Source organism: Mycetomoellerius zeteki, unplaced genomic scaffold (genome assembly GCF_001594055.1).
Source record: "Mycetomoellerius zeteki isolate Tzet28-1 unplaced genomic scaffold, Tzet1.0 scaffold106, whole genome shotgun sequence".
NCBI classification, from domain to species: domain Eukaryota; kingdom Metazoa; phylum Arthropoda; class Insecta; order Hymenoptera; family Formicidae; genus Mycetomoellerius; species Mycetomoellerius zeteki.
Window position 1 is genome coordinate 489,546 of NW_017255975.1, and position 21,220 is coordinate 510,765.

The following is a 21,220-nucleotide window of genomic DNA, read 5'->3' on the forward strand; positions in this document are numbered from 1 at the left end:
TTTAAATTCCAAAAAGTCGATAATAGTGACATATTTAATTCATTTCTTACGTTATTGTCTCACTTAAACGCACACATCTCTCCTTATTTAACATATTGCAACGCCATCTCTTGCAAGATCGAATATCTACTGCTAGACACAATGACTGCTTTGTTTATCATTTCGAGTCTTCGCTCAGCATTCGTATACACGTAATTTTTAGTTTTTAACCTTCCGCCAGCGGACGCGGACGCAGGATTTCGCGAGACCCGCGAGTTAGAGTTGTTTACTCTTTTCAATCTTTTCAACTGTGAAGAAAATGAATAAATGGATATTTGTTTCCATGATAAATATGTGTTTTGATTTCTCTTTCTATATATTTTATACATATTATAATAAAAAATTGCTTTTCAAACGTTTTAAAACAATCTCATTCTTGGATCACTTTTGACCCTGCGTCCGCCGTGCGTGCGAGTATCACGACATCCGCTGTCCGAGGGTTAATTTTAATTTCATAAACTCAGTATTGTTTGTGCACTTAAAACGCTGGGTGCTGAACTATCGTTTTGTCCATACGAGCTATAAAACTTTTATATTAAGGAAACATCTACGTCAGATGATAGCTCTGTGACTTGAAAAAATGTAAATTTTTAACTTTTTTTCAATTTTAGTATAATATAAAGTCCACTGTGCAGCACCTCTCAATTTTTTGCGTTTACTTTAATCCTGTAAAAGGATTTTTGATTCCGTTTAATAAATTCGGAGATTTATATCGATCTGCAATGCCGACAATTTGGTCACTCTAGCATCCCCTTAAGGGGATCCTAAAGCCGTCTGTATTATCGATTAAATCATATAACTTTTATATAACAAATACTTTTTTCTCCTTCACAGATTCTCTCTCTCTCTCTCTCTCTCTCTCTCTCTCTCTCTCTCTCTCTCTCGAAAATCCTTTTCCAGGATTAAAGTATACGCATTAATACATATTTGTGAGGTGGAGTTAATGCCGAGAACGACCAAAAATTTCAAAATTGATATATTTTTTACAATTTCTTAGTGTAACATGGCGTCTCAAGCATTTATTTGATACGAAAGTTTTGCAATCTGTACTTACGAAATAATGATCCACAAACACATAGTTTGCACGAACAAATTACGTCGAGTTCTTAGAATTAGTCTTAGACGCTTTATTGCGACGAATTTGTTATACGAAAATTGACACGAATGTGCGACTGAATATATCATAGATTGCGTGAGATATTAGTGTGGTAGTATATAAAGACATGTCGATGCGCTGAAAAAACAGCGACATCTAGTGACTTTGTCGAAGTTCGAGCTTCGCTTTAGGATCCCCTTAAAAGTTCCTAATTAATCCTACATTTATTGTTAGTATATAGTTAGTTATAATATAATTAGGTCAGTTGTGTCGCGCGCATTTTCTTTGAAATACTAAGAGCACCTAAGTAAATAATGGTTTTTATTCTTCTCTTTTTTTTTAATAGACAGCTTCACAAATATATTCTAATATGTAAGCATCAACAACTTTTGATATACTTGTATAATAAAAGTGATGAAAATTAACTCAGGACGCGGATGATCCATCGTGTATAGTGAAAAATCGGAAAATCTTCACGTGTACTTGATATATATGTTCCGAATCGTTATATGGTCAATCGTTCCGAATTTTGTGAGACATCTCGACTTTTATCTCTCCATAAAGATGTTCTGAAAAAACTTTAAGCGGGACGCCATTTATCTTGATTCATCATAAATAAATTAACATAAAATTTGTTAATATATTAAAGGTCTCTTTCACCAATCTTCGATTAAGCTAGCCAACAGATAACTCGCAATAGTAGATTATTATTTGATTTTATCAATTGATTTTATTAAGAAATAAATTAATATTTTATTTATCGAGCTACATATTTATATTTAATTATTGTAACTTTAATATTAGAAAGTGTTTTGTAATCCAAAATGTATACCAATGAAAAAAATCCCGATTTTTGTTGTTGTTTCTCCAATATTTAAAAAATTAATATCCCGAAATTAACTGATTAAGAGTTGGCTACCCTAAAACTAAAGGTTAATTTTAAGGGACCAATACGATGTAAGTCGTAAAAAAGAATGAATACTAACAATAAGTATATTTTAATAAGAATAATCCAAATTTTTGCAGATGTAGCATTAAGAAAATTGAGTAGTTTAACATTTTTGATAGAGATTTATTATTGAAGAGAGGTTCAACCAGAGAGTCACCATCAAATCCGAAGCATTAATGGAAATAACGGTATTCAGTCAATAGTCTCAGAAAATCCGAAAAAATATAACTTTGAATATTTGGCTGAACAATTAATAAAAACTCACGTTATATATCCAATAAAACAAAATGTGAATGTACCGAACGCGAAATGTTACAGTATGTTCGTATGTAATATAATGATTATTTCAATCTGAGAACTAACGTAAAATGAATACGTATGTATCTGGCGGAAATAATGAATAGCACTTGGTCGCTTGCAATCGATATATATCAAATCGCGCTTTGGATCAAATCCGCATATTCGGTTTAATCCATCGCGCATCGATCAAGCTATAAAACTCGCCATTAAATCCGTAAACAATATTCGCCATGTGCATCATTTACTACCTTCATCCAATTGTCCGTGTTTGTATGTATGCTTTGTAATACGTTATACAGATGAATCGTGTATTTATTGTATCATTCATTCCTTCACCGTGTCTTTGTTATCGCGACACGCTAATTCGCTGTAGATTCAGCGACTTTACTGTCGCTCTCATGACTGTTTTGATAACGTAAGATCATCAATGAGGGTTATATAGTACCTAATGGACAGATTTAATTACATGAATCCGATCATTTTTACATAAATTGTATATGATAATTGTTTATCTTTCGAAGTTGAGATGGTAGATTTGTTAGTAGGTATGTTTGCATTTAATTATAAATCTCTTTGTCGCTGCTAGATGTCGAATTTAAAGCGCAAAGTACTCTTTTCTGGTATCTTCCACAATGAGAGAAAAATTTTTGGTATTTGTGACTATAATTACTATTACAGTTATCACTTTTATAAAAAACTTTACCAAAAACTTTACTTTCAGCGTACCATATTTTCTTTTATTCTTAATAAAATATACTTGGTATTAATTTTTTTTCATACGAGTTATGTCATTTTAGTTTCTTGAAATTAATTAGTGCTATTTAATCGACATAAATTAAATGAGTCTCACAGACTCAGCATCAGTAGTCTGTGTTATAAATTTTGGCGTCAGCTTCAAAGAGTTAAATATGATTATATGATTATGCTTATGATAATTATATATGATTATATATGATATAGATTTTATATAATAATTTCGGGATTTATACTTGTTGCATTTCAACGTGCAGTAATATACTAAATATTAAATATAGTGCATTAGTTTAATGAAACAATTGTACGTAGATTCAATTTAGATATTAGGGAGTTTTTGCAATAACGTGAATCCAAATACAGTGAACGCTAAAGTTACGTTGTCTAGTAAAAGACGATACTGAGCATGCGCATCGTTTACCGTGACACTATTCAGATAACGTCCAACCTTATTTCTGAGCAAATAAGGTTCATGATTAGCGTCGACGTTATAACCTTATAACCTTATAAGCATGGTGAAAAGACATAACCATGACCACCACAAAATTTGAACGACTACGATTCATTGCATATTTCTAATAAAAGCATTATTACATGGTACCAACAACTCGTGTATAATAGCTTCCTCCACGAAATTGAAACCAAAAACAGCAAGATCTAATAAGTCCTCCATCTTAATTGTTTCACTATATGTCATCGTAGCATCCTGTGCGTCCGTTGCGCAAAAACTCTTTTTGATTAGAGCACGTAAAGATGGAATACGGTTTAAGTCATGTGACTTTAGCGTTCACCGTATCTGGATTCACGTTATTGCAAAAACTCCCTATTGAGGTTGCATTCGGGATTCGCGCTATTAACGCTATTTTATCATTATACCTTTATAGTTTATTAGACGTAAAACAAGGATAGAATGCGCTGATAGCGTGCTCCCTAATCACAACCTAAAAATTTTATGACAATTTCATTTTACAATTTCATTTTCTTGATATCTTAATTGCTATCGACGTAGTTTGCGTGAGTTGTACAATCGCATAGCGACAAGGCATTCGGTTCGTGCAACTTAAAGGAACCGCGCTGCGGATTTCTCGCGTCTCTGTCGATCCGCAGGCTTAAGTAGATCCGCGGTTTCGTACTGCTCGCCTCCATAGTATATATATGCGGCTCCGTGGCTTTGCGTACTTTTAATTACGGTGGAGCGGCCGTGTTTATCGGATATTCCCTTTGACGCAAGAAATTGGAAAAGTTTGGGCAGACGTTTCCATTCGACAAGCGCCTAGAAGTTTAGGCATCCGCGGGCATACCACTTACTTAAAAGCGACCCTCTCCGTCACCGTCTGTGTTTGCGAATAACGCTACCTCTATTCCAAGTCTCGTGCCGTCGCAATGGAGATGAATTCGGCCGAATCCATTCGCGAAATCGTCGGTCTGGAAAAGAATCCTGGATTCACCGGACCGGAGGTCGGTCCAGCCGCGACCGGCGTTTCTGGTCCGTGCGATAAGAAGCTTAACTTCCCTTTAGTACTTTATCTTCGAGGTCGTGGGCATGACGGCGACGTAAGCGCTTGAAGTTGATCGCGCGAAATGTCCCACGGCGGACTGTGTAACGACGAGTGGGTGCATTTATACTAAACGAAGGTTTATTTCGTAAATTTATTGAATTTATAGGTTTTCGTTTATAAATGTTTATAACGCGGAAAAAGAAATCTGATTGCATAAACTGGAAACCTGGTAGATTCAGTCAGAAAAATGCAAATCAGATGTTCAAAGACAATTTTCTATGAAACATTTCAATTGAGATAACTATATGGAAAAAACGATTTTGCTAAAATATCTAAAAAGGATTCTGCATTAATTATAATTAGATTCTGGCAAAACGTGTTAGTTTCCATATATCATACAAAGTGTCCCATGGGAATGTGTTGAAACTAATCAGCTGTCATTTTCGAAGGTATTTAGTTATTGAAAAAACAAAAATTGCGCTGAAAAGAGGAAAGTCTGCAATTTTTAATGAGTATAAATAAAATTTAACAAAATGTTTGTGTATCAATTAATTTTATTGATGAAAAATTATGCTAAAATCAAGTAAGCGCTAAAATTATAATATCAAATTTTTTGCAGCGTTTCTTATCATGCTTGAGTTTTTCTACATCATTATTGTAGTGAGCTAATAAAATTATTTTCAGATGTGTATCTACCTAAAGGATCCCGTACTAATCGTATGGAAAATTAAGTCCCAAAATGAAATGTTTGTTTTCTCATATAATACAACTTATAATAATGTGATGAACAAAAGATGTCATAATCATAAAGCTCAAAAGCTATCAATTATTGAGCTTTATGATTATGACATCTTTTGTTCATCACATTATTATAAGTTGTATTATATGAGAAAACAAACATTTCATTTTGGGACTTAATTTTCCATACGATTAGTACGGGATCCTTTAGGTAGATACACATCTGAAAATAATTTTATTGGCTCACTACAATAATGATGTAGAAAACTCAAGCATAATAAGAAATGCTGCAAAAAATTTGATATTCTAAAAACCAACTTGGAGTATTTTATATAATTTTTAGATATTTCAGTAAAATCATTCTTTCCGTGCAGAAATTCAATTACAATAACCATTCTGATTAATATAATTAGAATACATTCTGTTTGTACTTCTTGTTATTATAACCGAAACCTTTTTCTCGGTGTAAAGGTACCATTGCTCACGCGAAATTGCGTTGTATCAGTACGTTAGAAGTTCTGCGTGTTCTATCTTCTACATTCTGTTCTAAATACATTCCCTCTATACCTTCTCTCTTTCAGCAAGTTACAGTACAGCTTGTTTTCATGTCTGGCATCAAGTTAATACTCCATAAATTAAAGCGAAACATCTTGCGCCTAACATTTCCATCCTTTGCTGCTGCAAAGTCACGCAGCATTTAGCTATTACTCGATAAATGTGCGCGACCGGTAGAACATCTCATGCTTTCAACATTCCTCCCTCATCGCTTTCGAATCGTACGATGACATTGACTATTCGTGTTCCGCAATATCGAGTTAATACTCCTTGAATGGATACAATTGAAACATCTTACTCGTAATATCCCCTTCTCAATTGAAACGACTCTGACTGTTCTCATTCGATGTTGTCAAGTTATGCGCGCTCAATGAGGGATCAAACATCTCACTCTTCGAAAGGTGAGACATTAAATTTCTGCTCTTCTCGCATTTGGTTGACACATTTAGTCCATTGAAGAATCTTATTAATGGATCCTGGCGAAATGAGTTAATTTTCACCTATCATATAGCTTATAATGGCTGCGAAAGAATCACTAAGCGCTAACTGATTAGTTTTCTCTGCTGAACGCAGCCATTGGTTAATAGTTTTTATGGTTTCAAGAACAAATACAATATTATAAAATGCCTATGCAGTTAATTGTATTAGATAAGTGCATTCCAATTATTTGTAAATCTTATTTGTAATCATTATATTTGTAATCATTATATCTGATCGTCTTATATGGTACAATTTACTAATTTTATAATTTGCTAATTAATGTATAAATTACGTACTACTAATCACAGAAGTTTAATATAGACATTTTATTTGTATTATATGATACGGTACATTAGCCGATTAGCGTTTGCACAGGAGTTTAATGCAAATATAATACATGGAACGATGATCAACATATTCGACACGTACCTCTAATAAGCATACACGCACGTTTAAAATTGCCGACGCGTGCCCTCGCAAAATTTTCCTGAATGGATTCCAGTCACTTTGGCCGCAACGAGTAACGACCCTTAAATCGTTGATAGATGCGCGAACATGCGACGGATACGGGAGTTAGAGTGCAAGGAGAATGGACAGGCAGTGGGCTATCCTCTGATAAAATTTATGACAACGTTGATCATGAACGCAATTGGAGTACGTCCCCGAGCAATATTTGCTGTATACACATCGACGTTTTCTATCAATCAAATTTATACAAAACAATGCAAACCTTTCATGAAATTCTCGATATAATCGAGGCAAGTTTACGTATGTCAACTTAATTGTCAGAAAGACACACGCGCGCGCGCGCGCGCACATACTTTGTATATTAAATTTTTTATGTAATGATTAATATGCAAACTAATTTGATTTATACGTTATATTATATTACGATTTCAGAAAATAAAGAACTTTATTTGTATAATGATATCTTGTTAACAATATTCTACTTCGTCAATGATAATTACAGAAGTAAATATAAAATTAACTGTACTTGAATAATCGCGTGCTTAAGAATACATATATAAATTGTTTTTAGATATATCGATGTATATTGACACTATTGGCAATTAGTTTGAAATGCATTAAGAATTCAGGAACCGCAAACATTTGCGGGCGTTACTTAAACGAAAGAATTAATCTACTTCTCCCATTTCACTTTACGCTCGTACTCTCCTTTTAAAACGGCCGTTATTGCTTCTCAACTCATCGAACCGTGAAACTCCCGCAAAACTCGTCCGACCGCAACGTTCGTGAGTTTACAAAATAGTATAAGTAAAGGCCCATGTTTTGTTTTACGGTTTTGCCGGGAGATTTCTCCTCATCCATCCTTGTTAATGAAGCGCTTAAAACCGCTTCCGTCTCATGATGATACCATTTCGTGTTGACATTTTTAATTACTTCCATTCCTTCGCGGATTCTATTCTCTAAAAACGTCGCTCGGTAATTCTTTCGCTCTCAGCAATCACAATTACAAGTGCACTTTTTCATTTGCATTAAAAAGCGCCATAGTTCACATACATATATTTATAATTCAAGATAAATTTTATCTATAAAGCTCTTTCGAAAAAATATAATTATATAAAATTAATCATGTATTTTTATAAAGGATTAGTCAAAATTTCTTTTAATAAAAAAATCAATCTTTTATAATTTTTTAAATAAATAAATCCTTTTATAATTTCTTTCATAAATTTATTTAATAAATATGGCGAATATTCATTTAGTCGTTTTACTATAATAATATCGATTGCAACGCTGTACTTCAAAAGTAATTGTTTGCGACCCAATATTTAATACCTTTCATTTAAGCAAAGATGCGACGTGGTCTAATTCGATCTCAATGTAACTTTCCGATACAACGACTCGATGCAATAAAAGAAGAAAAACGAAGAAAAGAGAACGTGCTTGCGCCTCTTGATGGATCGAAGACGCTCCACTTTCACACGTACGCGTATACGAGAGCAGCGTCGTGAGGCAACATAGGATATACAGATATGAGCCATTTAGATTTCAGCGAGAGGTTTCATGTTACATATAATACTTACGAGCATTTCAATGACATTTTCAGAGAGTTACCGCGAAATGTATCCGCAGAAGTTTCATACAGAATTGATGCCCTCAAATTTCACGAGCGGAATGAATTCATCTTGGCTAAAATATTTTTCATTAATATCAGCAATGACGAACATATTTTTAACATTTCACATTATAATTAATTTTTAAACAAATGTTTCTTATGAGAACGTTTCTAATGAGATGTTTTCTAATTGTGGGAATTTGTGTGTATAGTTTTCTTATATGTATATATTTTTAAACCTTTATTTTTATATATTTTCAAATATATTTTTAAATCCTTATTTTTAGTTAAAATTTTTATTTTTAAATAATACTGATTAATAACGTTTTATGATATTTGAAACTTACATTTTAACTTTTAATTCTTTTATGTTCGCGTTTTCGCCTCTGGAAAAAATTGTATTGTTATATATATCGATTTAAAGCCAAAATTTACACCCTCAATCTCCCGAAAGTGTTTCCCGATAATACCAATGACAATTGATATTCAATTGATCCGATAGATATGGCATTACATATATTGGAAAAGTTAATTGATATCTTTCAAACGACGGCGGTTTCCCGCAACCACGATGTTATTAAATAACTTCGTCGCGATTAATACCGTGCAACAAAACTTTTATAAATCGTCGATAATGAGTTTAAAATGTACTCGATGGATTTTTTTCAAAAAAATACTATTAATAATTTTCGCGTGAAATAATCACCTCATAACTTTTTCAAGACGATTATACTTGTTAACATATATATATATATATATATTCGTATGTCACGTATTATATATTTACATTCAATTGTATATCACGTTCGAAGTAATATTTAGTCAAAAAATGACCCACCGAGCAAATCCAAAATGACAATGATTGACAATGAAACTTACGCGATCCAGAAAAACATGAACACGCGAACTAAGTCGAACGCTCTCCACATTCTTAAATAAAAACTTTTCTCTCGACTTCTTCCGGATATTGCGGGAAAAATTTCGTGCGTGTCTATCTCTCTCTCTCTCTCTCTCTCTCTCTCTCTCTCTCTTTCTCTTTCAACGAGATACATTCTCTAAATCCGAAGACATATCGCTTCGTTCGAGTTCTCCACGCAACTGAACGAGCTGAGAGGCTGGGAACATAAGCTACTTGGATTTCAACGAGAAGTGTTGCGTTACTTTCGTGAACAGCGGACGCTTCGCGCGCGACATTCTCCGCGTTCTTCGTCTCGTAATCTCTTCAAACGGGTTGCTTCTAGTAGTTAACAAATACATTTGAGCGAACGTTTGCTTGAAGAACTAAACAAACGGATCTACCCCCCCTCTCTCTCTCTCTCTCTCTCTCTCCCCCTCCTTCTCTCTCTCCCTCTCCCTCTCTCTTGTGTTACTTCCTAACATTTTCTTTATCTATAATTGACATTTCTGTAAATGTAACGATTTGACTTTTAATAGTACTTTATTCTTATTTTTGCGATATCACTATATTTTAAGAGTCTTTGAGAAATGATCGTGAGTCATCGCGGATGGAAGATCAAGAGGCTCGAGAACTCTTTGAACATTGCCTTTGTATGTCTTCATCGTGCTCTGTCATAGGTTTCTCTTCTTCGCTCGCTGCTTTCGTTGGGGACGGCGTAACGAGAAAATAGTTGAGATATGACTTTGGGAGATCCCAAGTTTTTGCAATTCGGTTGCTGTTCGAGACGTGAAGACTACTGCCTTGTCGTAACTCAGCGGGGAGTTTCATCTTAGTGAAAATCAAAGAGAAACCTTGCGAGAAACTTCTTTTCTACGATTTAATTATACTGTTGATGAAGTATATTTCAAAACTAAAGCGAAAATTGTTTATCTAAAGATTTTTAATTTATTTTACAATTACGTACACCTCGAGACATCTCTGTGCTTAAATTTGACAATCACAACTTAATATTTGTTGTCAGTCATTATTTGATCGATAATAAAACACTTTTAGCTTACTCAACGTAAAAGCCATGAGTTTAATTAAACATTCCATGTATATTTTTAAATTGAATTTCTTTATGTCATATGTTTGACCTTTCTTGAAATGTAGGACACGTTAATTGAAGCAGGTCAACGTTTGGCGTGCACGAAAATACTTAGACTTGCAATGTTATCGTCGGATTTCTTTTAAGTTTTGCGTTAATATGGATGGAAATGTAAGCCGAGCGTTCTGACGCGACGGAGAATAAATACATCACGAACAAACGGGGAGTGGAGAAAGGCGGCCATCAACGAATGATTGGTTTCAGTGCCGTGGGCCATTAGCAAACACCTGAAGCTCGCCCCGTTGGAGTTCCTTCGCCACGAACTTTCAATGGAGAAGGAAGAGTACAGTCGGGGTTAACAAACTCATCCCTTCAAAACTCGCTCACCCGTCCTGCAGTTTTAAGCCTTTTTTACCACCCATACTCGTCGTACCAACGGTTGCAACGCGAAAAACCCGATTAACAGTCGGCGATTGGAATCGGCTGCTTTTTGTGCTGTATTGTGGAACTTTGTGCGGTATTTCGAGCGAGCAGAATATCGACGATTCAGCTCTGCGGTTAGGGATTTCCGAACGGATTTCGCTTTGAAGCCGAAGAATTTCACGATTGTTAATTTGAATGATGTATCAACTGATTGTTCGTGCGAAACATACAAACTGATCGTTGCATTAACAAATGAAAGGAAGGAAATTTTCCATAAACTACAAGTGTTGTTACACATTCTATTACTTTACATTCTGATAATTTTTATATATGGACATAGTCCATATATAAAAAAATACTTTGTATTAAAATACACTCACACCATTGTTAAAATTGTGGGTTAAATTTTTAACATATCCGGATGTAAATATGATTATGTTATTTGAGCATTTTGTGTTAAATTGATATTCAAATTTCTTATTGTTAATATCAAAACAATACAATTTATATATTTATAAGTACAAATACTGAGTACTAAAAAAATAATATAAGATAATGTATTTTAAATCATAAATTATAAAACGAATAAACAAAATACGTATTAATTAAATATATATCATAAATATCAATTTTATTTAAAAAAATATGCTTACACAAATTGTGTTAATATTACATTTTTTATGTTAATTTTTTTACATAATATTTGTGTTACTTCCTAACATATTCATTTTGTATTAAATTAAATACAAATTTTCCAATTGTGCTTCAAAATACAGCTTAAGAAATGAGATTTCGAGTTATTACCACGAATGAGTTAAATAAACGTTATCCTATCGATTATCAAAAGTAAACTTATTCTTATAAATAATCATCAAAATTATTACAATTCAAAAAGAATAATTTAAGAAAAATCGTCGAAACTGTCATATCAAAAAAGGTGGTTTTTTTAAAAAGCGAAACGAAAATAGCAAAAATGAATTTTAATCATATTAACAATATATTCTTTTCGCTGATGTTATTTGATTAAATAATTTTTTATCAAGTTAAAAAATAGTTCCATTTTGAAATGAGGGAATAATATATAAAATTGATTTTTTGTTTTATTTATATATATTACGTAGCAATATACTTAAACTTACATAATAATATATTTAAATACAACAAAATTTAATTGTCAATTGAAGCTTTCGTTATTACGCGTTCGCAAGATATTGTTTATGAAGGATCAACATGGGAATAAAGATTCTTTGGCAGTATTCTTCCGTAAATTTTTTCATTCTGCTCTTATAACGCACGTAAAGGCTTTCTCGGAAGGTTTTATGTAACCACCAGAGTATCGTTTTCTTAGAATAAAGTAATCAGTGAAGCGAGCGGTCGGAGAGGGATAAGGACGCGGGCTGAAAAAATTGATGAGGGACTGTTGCATGAATTTTACGCCACAACGGCAAATCGTTACTTTGAAAAACAGCTACACCTAAAAGAAAGCTGAAAAAGTCCTTCTCAACGTCTATTAAGTATCTTTAATGAGACGACGATCTTGGTACCACAATAATAGTTTTATTTTATTATTATCTCTTTCCATTTTTATGTTTTTATTTTTATCATTATCCTTTAACACTATAGTATTTCCATTGCCAATAGTCGTTCTTACCCAGTTTTAAATGTGACTTGTTTAAAAAATTCTTGCAAGAAAGGTAGATGGATGAGATTTCTATGCCACACAGTTGGAAAATTTATGTTAAATTTAATATATTTCCCAAATGACCCATTCAAATTTTTGTATTAATTTAATACAGATAAATATGTTAGAAAGTAACATAAATATTACGTAACAATTAAAACGAAAAATGTAATGATTTGATATTATTTGAAAACAAATTGTGAAAATATTTTTTCAATAAAATTAATATTTATAATAATGTTAAATTAATATTTATTTTTTATTCATTTATTTAATCATTTTAAAGTGTACATTTTTAAAACTATATTATTATTTTTATATTCTTTATTCACACTTAATCATAAATTGTGTTACTCTAATTATAAAAAATGTTAAATACCAATTTAACTTAACGTAATGATATTATATTAAATTAACACTTGGATATATTAAGAATTTAACACAAAAATTTTAATAAGGACTGGTTTTAATAGAAATACAAAATGTTTTTTTTATTATGCATCGAGATCTTTCATGCTCTACGTAAAAAGTAATAAAATTCGTATTAGAAGACATCCGGGCACTAAGTGCTGTTTCATGTATATGTGCGTAACTTTTCTTAATGAATGAATTTCGATCGCTCTGCCTGTAAATCACGCAATTTCTAGGCATAGATCAGATTTTCGTTCCATTTGAGACCTCGAAGGGAATGCTTTTGCGTAATATGCTAGGAATTTTCAAGATAGGACTTCCGAAGGGAGCTCTACCAGAGTTCATTCGTCCACAGCGAACGACGTCTCGAACGGTTTCAGATTTGAATTTCTGTATTCGTCACGACGAGTTCAGGTCGCTTCAAACTCAACCGGATAAGCTCGGCAGAAGCTGTCTCGGTAATGGGATCATTGAGCGGAAAGAATCGATTTCCTTATGAAAGAGCACGACGTGACCGAGATTTTATACGTAGAGTTAATCACGTTACGTGTTTCGATCAGCTTGAAATCCCGTTTTGTACATTCTGTCTCGCCAGTTAACGCATAATTTATCGCATTGTCGCGCCGCAATCCGATTTGCGTGAGTTCCCAGCAATTATCGATATGTCATTAAGCCATCCGTTTCCAATTACGCATTTTGATGATTTCTAATTTGCGCTGACCGAACGCTTGGGTATAATATGAATTTCCTTTTTACTTATAGCGAATTCAGTTGGACGCACTATTGCGCACTAGTGTATATTGAAACTGTTGTACAGTATTTAATCTATGTAAAAGTAAAATACAAATAGTTCAAATTATAAAATGTAGATTTTATTTAACAGCACAATAAAATATAGATATAGAAGATTTCAAAATTCAATCTGTTTTTATATTTATATTAAATACATGTTTTTGTGTCAATTTGAGTATGATACTTTAATGCGCACTAGTGCGCACTGCAGAGTGCATCCAACTGAATTCACTATTAATTCGATGTTATTGCGAGTACCGATTAGTTTAATTAAAATTTTGCTATTATTGGAGAATTCCGCTATTCTCGGGCTTCAAGAAATTTAATTATGCAGAGCTTTTAAAGTTCTAAAGATTTATTTAAATTCCAATATATTTCGCGTCAAAATTTTTATTAGAATGTGTCAATAAATAAATCTCATTAACGTCTTATTGTTTTTGACAGAATGCGCAGCCAAGAACGGAAGATCTGTAGTAGAGCACCATCCGTCCTCTTACTGGGAACAACCCTTTAGTCAGCCTTACTTCGACAACACGACAAAGAGGGAGACCACAACCACTGTCGGGCAATCCGCTTACCTGCACTGCAGGGTGCGCAATCTTGGCGATCGTGCGGTAAGTCCCAAGTTTCCTTATCAAGAGCCCGGTCGTTGTAATAACACTGCTCGTGCTTGAGAATGTTGTATTTCGCGAGTAGATTAAGATCGCGCGCGAGTCCGTTAAATATCGCGATATGATTCTGATTTCGAAGATAATTCTCATTTTATACATAGAAAAAATAATTTTGCGCTAAAACATCTAAAAATTTTTTTAGAGCTAAATGCAGATCTTAAAATAATTTTGTTGGACCATTATAACTATTATGTAGGATTATATTCTCAACTATTATGTATAGGGTTATATTCTAAAACATGATGAGCTGTAAAAGCTTTCGACACTATAGCAACCAGCCTTCTACACAATTATTTTGATGGTTCAAAATTTATTTTTAGATCGGTACCTATCTACAATTTTTAGATACTTCAGGGATACGTCCGAGAATTCAGGACATATCATTTTATTCTTATCGTTCACCAATATTGAACATAGATAAAATGATACCTGGGTGCACCGGAATGACGTTCCTGAACGCAGCAAAACCATTCTTTCATATAGAGACATTTATATTCGTATCGTTTCGCATTTATCAATACCGCATTTATCAATTACGAACGAGTCTCTCCGAAATATTTTTATATCGCACATTTTAAATCTTTCCTCAAGTTTGTCAATTCTTGTTTTTGTTTTTTGTTTTTTTATATTTGTAGCGAAAGCAAAGATTGCTACTTTTTTGATTTTCTGAAAATTATTTTAGGATTCGCTTTAGTTAACGTACCGTCGTTACAACGATATTGTATACGTCAATATTATTCGTTCCTTCAGTAATCCAACCAAGCACGGTTTTAACGAACTTACCCATCGGGAAGATTAAAGATAGAACGTACAAGACGAGAATACAGAATGCGAAAAATATTGCGGGATTATTTCGCTGGAATCTGCGATAGTCAATAATCTCGCAGCGCTGTCGATGTCGCTCGTGTTTTTCGAAGAAAAAATCAATTAACCGATTAATCTTCTTATTACGTGAATTATGCAAAGCTCGATGGACGTTTTAACATTCGATCATGCGTCAACAAATTTTCGTGATTAAATTTCGTTATTAGGTAGGGATTCAACAGAGCAAAAACGCAACGAATTTGTCACTGCAAAATTAAGTCGCGCACACTCGTGTTTGATTATCGCAAAATTTTCAATTATGTTATTATTATTTTTTGTGAAGCGTATTTTTCAAATTCTATCCCGCTCTTTCGCACGAACTCTCCGCCTGGCGTTGATAAATTTTGCGTACGTGCGAGCGTGGAAATCCCAACGATCGAAATCACGCAATTCGAAGTCAAATAAATTCGCAGTTACAGTGTCGCGGCGAGGCATTAATCCGTGATCGTTTCCTCGACAAACTTTGCCAGCTCTCTTTGCTAATGCACTTGCGCGACCTGCAATTCGTATACGAGTTCATTCCTCATTTACCCACGCGACATCGCACTTTTATATATACGAGTATATAGAGTAACCTAGTTCACATCTTCGCGCGCCAAGACTTTTGTAACTCTTTTCCACGTTCTTTATTTCTTCTTATTTTCGCCTGCGAACTTGCGGGGCAAGTATACTCTTCACGGTCTAACGTGCATATACTTTTTCTTGCGTAAATTTAGAAAATTACAATGGTATATTAATGATCTCATTAACATCGTAATATTTCCAATTATGATTCACATTGTGAAACGTTATTTTTAGCGTAAAATAATCAGAAAGTTGAATATTTGACTGATATTTGTTAAATAGTTATACAATCTAATTGTGCTGTAGAAAATTAACTCTTTGTGTAGAAATCTCTTTGATGTTATATTATTTGAGAGAACAAAAACATATATATTTTTATGAGAAATATAAATTATATTTCTTTGCAGATATTCTTTTTTACTTTATACTTTCTTTTTTTTTTTTTTAATAAATTACTTTTATATTTCGCTGTCTGTTTAATTCACATTCCGCTATTGTTTGATCATATGAAGTGATTAAAGTGATGTTACATGTTATAAAAGGAGCATTGTGCATACTAAACACATAGCCGCGGCTCAATTTTTCGGGCGGTTTAGTGGATTAACGGGCCGCTCGAGCCGCTGTTTAACCCGGTATTCATCACTCGCGGTCCTAATGCAAAGTAATTTCGCGGGTAGGCGCATAGGTCACCCGGGCGAACGGTGACATTACGCGTTATCGGCCGTTGCTCATGCATCACCGCATGACGCACCAGGAACCCGTCAGAGTCCAATCACCGATCGTAATCGCCGATAAATCAAATTTCTCTCGCACCCTATCCTCTTCCCCCTCTGCGGATCTCCCTTTAGCTCCCTGCTTCCGCCATTCACAGCCACGCTGAGCCACGCCATCGGCCCTCAATAACGCGCGCACGCACATCTGGACGTTTATATTTGCGATCGTAGAATCAGCACGACCGTCGCGATTGCGTTTCGCCTAAGCCTTGATTTTGCACCGGTGACAGATTGTCGTGCGACACTCGGGTGTCAATCAGAGATTTTTCTTTTTTGCGCATACGTAATTTGATCGCATTCGCGTGTACGTAATCCTCGTTTCAAAATTAAACCAAAAAAAATTTCGACGTCAATATTTCAGGCTTTAATCTTTCGAAGCTCAATTACAAATCTTTTTGTTAAAAATATCAAACAATTCAATTTTCTTTATATTACATCATATAGCAAAAGAGGAAGTGAAAAAGGCTATTTTTGTCTATATAGATGCGGAATCTAAATTAATCACTAAATGTTTGTAGGATCTTCTAAAAACAGAAAATATCAATTATTTATTCGTCAGAAATCCTGAGAAAGTTATGAATATTAGGATTTATTATTAATTATTGAAATATATTTTTAAGCTACGTACTCTTTAAAATAAAACCATTTATACATTGATGTGCTGAAAGGTAACAAATATAGAGAATATAAATTTTTAGCAGAACTATTCATTTTTTGATAATTTCGTTTTAATATTTTTATATGCAGAATAATGAGAAGAACATATTATGTTGAAAATCGTATAATTCCATTTTAAAAAATAGCGATAACTTAATATGACTTTTAAAAATTGACTTTTAAAAATCAATTTTTTACAGTCCTATTAAGATCATCGCCATTTTTTTAAATGAAATTATATGATTTTTAATATAATATGTTCTTCTAATTATTTTGCATATAAAAATATTACAGTAAAATTATCAAGAAATGAATAATTATGAGATATTTTACACTTTATTCTGACACATAAAATATTTCATAAACCATTGATTTTGATAATTCTATTTTAATTAGGAATGCACTGGATCCTAAAATTGCCGATCGGCGACCAGATATTTCCCCGGATATCCGGTCAGATATCTGGAGCAAGGCTTCCAAAAACAAAAGGAAAGCAAGGAAAAAATAGTGATAATAATTTTCTTTATCTTCCCAACGTGGAAAGAAAAAGAGGAAAGAGATGAACTATGCTGAAAAGAATAAAATTCTGCATTAATGACAGCAAACTTTCAATATAAAATTTCAGCTGGATTTATTACCGGATACTAATGATATTCGGCTATCTCATCGGATAATAAAAAAAAGTACCAGTTAATACCGAATACCGGATATTTCCCAGATATCCGATGCATCCCTAATTTTAATACTTTTATATAGATACATGTAAAGGAAGCTCGTGGTTACATTTTTAACAGTGTATCCCAAAAATAAACAATAAATCCTGATTTTCATAACTTTCCCCGGATCTGGTGGTCTAATAATTATTTTTTATTTTTAGTTTTAGAGAATCCCACAAACATTTTCTAATTTAAGGCAATAATACATGTGTATACATACCTTCAGTTCTTAATTTTATATTTATGGGCAATAGTGCATCACACTAGCGATTGGAGGTTGCGTTTGCGATCACGTTTGCATCTCATGACCAATTATAAAGAAACTACCGGTCAGTAGTTTCTTTCTAATTGATCAAGAGACATAAACGTAAACGGAGACAAGATCTCTCATTCCGCGTGTCTCTCACCTAGCGCGCTGCACCACGAGAGCTTCGCTGTCATGATGCTGTAGCATCACGTATATAACATTAGATAGACTTATTCTAAATGTAAAAATATATAAAACTAAATTTATGTGTTATATCTCGTCTCAAGACTAGATGTCGATCTTATTTTATTCGGGGCAGCAGAATAAAAATTATTGATTTAATTTTAATAGAGTTATAATTTTATACTGTGGATACGGTTGAGCTAAGATTAAGTACGTCAAGAATATTTTTTTTCTCGATATTAGAAATCCTTTCTAAGAGTGAAGACTTCCCTTTTTTACACATATATCCTCCTTTGGATTATTTTTATTATTAAAATATACTTAGTATTTAGTCTTTTTTACAAGTTATATCTACGAGTTATATCTAGTGTTGTAAGACAAGAAAAAATCTGAGGAAAAATCAGGAAATAATGAAAAAATGTTCTTTTTCACGTTTTGAGGAAACCCTTAATGGACAAGAATGTTTTTCTTTATTCAAAATTATACTTTCAATTATTATACATTGAGTGCTAAGCTAGTTAAAGCCTTTTAGATGTTATAGCATCCCCAATACAAATAATGTGTTATGTACTATATCGTTAAAATTAACATAATCGATTCTGCAGCTGACAATGTATGTCATTGCAGGTAATGTTAACGTAGCTACACTTTTTCCTATATTTATATATAATATTGCTATTTAAAAATATACTCTATTTTACTTTGATAATTATAAATGGAGATTTTTAAAAGGAAGTTAATTAGAGTAAAAAGAAATGAAAAAGCATTGAAAAACCGTTTTTTCCTAATGACAGATTTGTTTCTAGAAAAAAATCTGGAAAAAATTTGGTTTTTTCCCCGGCGATTTAAATTTTCCAGGAAAATAACAACATTAGTTATGTCATTTTGGTTCTTTGAAATTAATTAGTGGTTTAATTAATAGAAATAAAGTAAATGAGTCTTACAGACCTAGTGTCAGTAATTGTATTACACAAATTTTGGCGTCAGCTCCGGAGAATTAAAAATCTTTTCTCACTTTACTTTTTATACTGTGATATTTTCAAAAACGTGCGAAATGCATATTAGAGGTCGTAGCACAGAATTTATGCGACATAACGAGCTGGATTTCTCGGTTGAATATCCAGTTTGGTGTATTTTGCTGCTATAACAGCAGGTGCCTCTTGATTGCGCAGGTCTCGTGGATCAGGCAGCGAGATTTGCATATCCTCACTGTCGGCATCCTAACATACACGAATGACCAACGTTTTCAATCGTTGCACAGCGATGGCAGCGATGAGTGGACCCTGAAAATCAGTTCACCGCAAGTGCGAGACAGCGGAATCTACGAATGCCAGGTCTCGACGGAGCCCAAAATTAGTCAAGCTTTCAACTTGAGTGTAGTAGGTACGTATATGCATACCTCTCTTTCTATTTCTGACAAATAAGATTCAATCGATATACAAACAAATTCTACAGGATTTTGATTAAATAATCTCAAGCATTAGAAGGAAATAAAAAATTATAGAAATAAATTACAATCGAATAATCGGAATTATAATCGAAAGTAAATTATAGTGGAATAATTATTTAAAAACAGTAATAAATTTTATAAGTGTAAAGGTGGTGGATTTATGTTTGCGATTCTCGTTAACTGAAATAAACAAAAATCAGCGTAAGAACGGAGATTTAAGGATTGTGTTTTAAGCGCGCGCGATTACAAATTCCCAGCTGTGTTCAATAACAGTTTCTAAAGCCGTTTATTTCTTAAGTGAATTTTTAAATGGTCAGTTTCGAGTGGTTCGACATGAGTTAATTGCAGCTTTGCGGCGGTTTAAACGAAATTGCGATCATACTTCTTAGTCCGGGCTTTACTCGACGATCCGCGTGCGCTCTATGGCTAAAAACCACTTTAACTTTGTTCTGTCCTCGTGTGCAGTCTCGAAGGCAAAGATCAACGGCAATTCGGAGCTCTACATCAAAAGCGGGAGCGACATCAATCTGACCTGCATCGTACTGCAAACGCCGGAACCACCATCCTTCATCTATTGGTGAGTTTCAGCGTTTTCCCTTGACGATAGCGCGGATTGAATTTGTTCCACATGTATTTCAACACAGCCGAAAGTTTTCGCGAAATCCAAATCTACAGTGACCTCCATTCAGTAGAATCTATTTTATTGAAAAATTTCAACATGAGCACCCGTAAAATGAATCTCCAATGAAGTGAATCTCTGAAATTAATTCCTGGAGGCGATGATCTTTAGAATTTGTAAATTCTAAAGATCATCGCCTTCAAGAATTCTGCGTGATCCTTAGTTGTCTGTAGTCTTGATGGTCTTTAAAATTTATAGATTGTTAATATGCTAATTCGGAAATCCTCTTGTGTTTCTACATTCGCATATAAATACTTATACATTCGCGCATACAATTTATTTGTATATTTCATTTAATAATTTAATAAAGATATTTAGAAGTTTTTTAATGGATTTTATTTTACAATTACTCTGTTTACTAATATTTTTCAGACTATTCTCGATAACACTGATTAAGAGTTAAAAAGCTTTTTTATTAACATAAATCACCTTATCACCTTTTTTGGTAACATGAAATATGTAAAGTGGTTTTTAAGTATAAATGACGTCGTTTTTGTTTACTGGATACGAAAATAAATAAAAACTTTAGCACATATAACTTTTTTCTTACTGAAATTTTTATCATGACGTCATTTTTAACCCTTTGATTAACGTGCAATTTGTCACCCTTTTTATTCATTACCATGCCATGCCAT

The 21,220-nt window shown here is 33.3% G+C and overlaps 1 protein-coding gene across 1 annotated transcript in view; it reads left to right on the forward strand.

Annotated features, from left to right (window-relative positions):
* Positions 1 to 21,220, forward strand: part of LOC108723620 (defective proboscis extension response 3) — a 147,770-nt gene that overhangs the window by 83,208 nt on the left and 43,342 nt on the right. Inside the window, exons 2-4 of the mRNA XM_018449511.1 lie at positions 14,226 to 14,395; positions 19,629 to 19,839; positions 20,372 to 20,483. Of these exons, the coding sequence (XP_018305013.1) occupies positions 14,226 to 14,395; positions 19,629 to 19,839; positions 20,372 to 20,483 (493 nt within the window). The remainder of the gene's footprint in view (positions 1 to 14,225; positions 14,396 to 19,628; positions 19,840 to 20,371; positions 20,484 to 21,220) is intronic.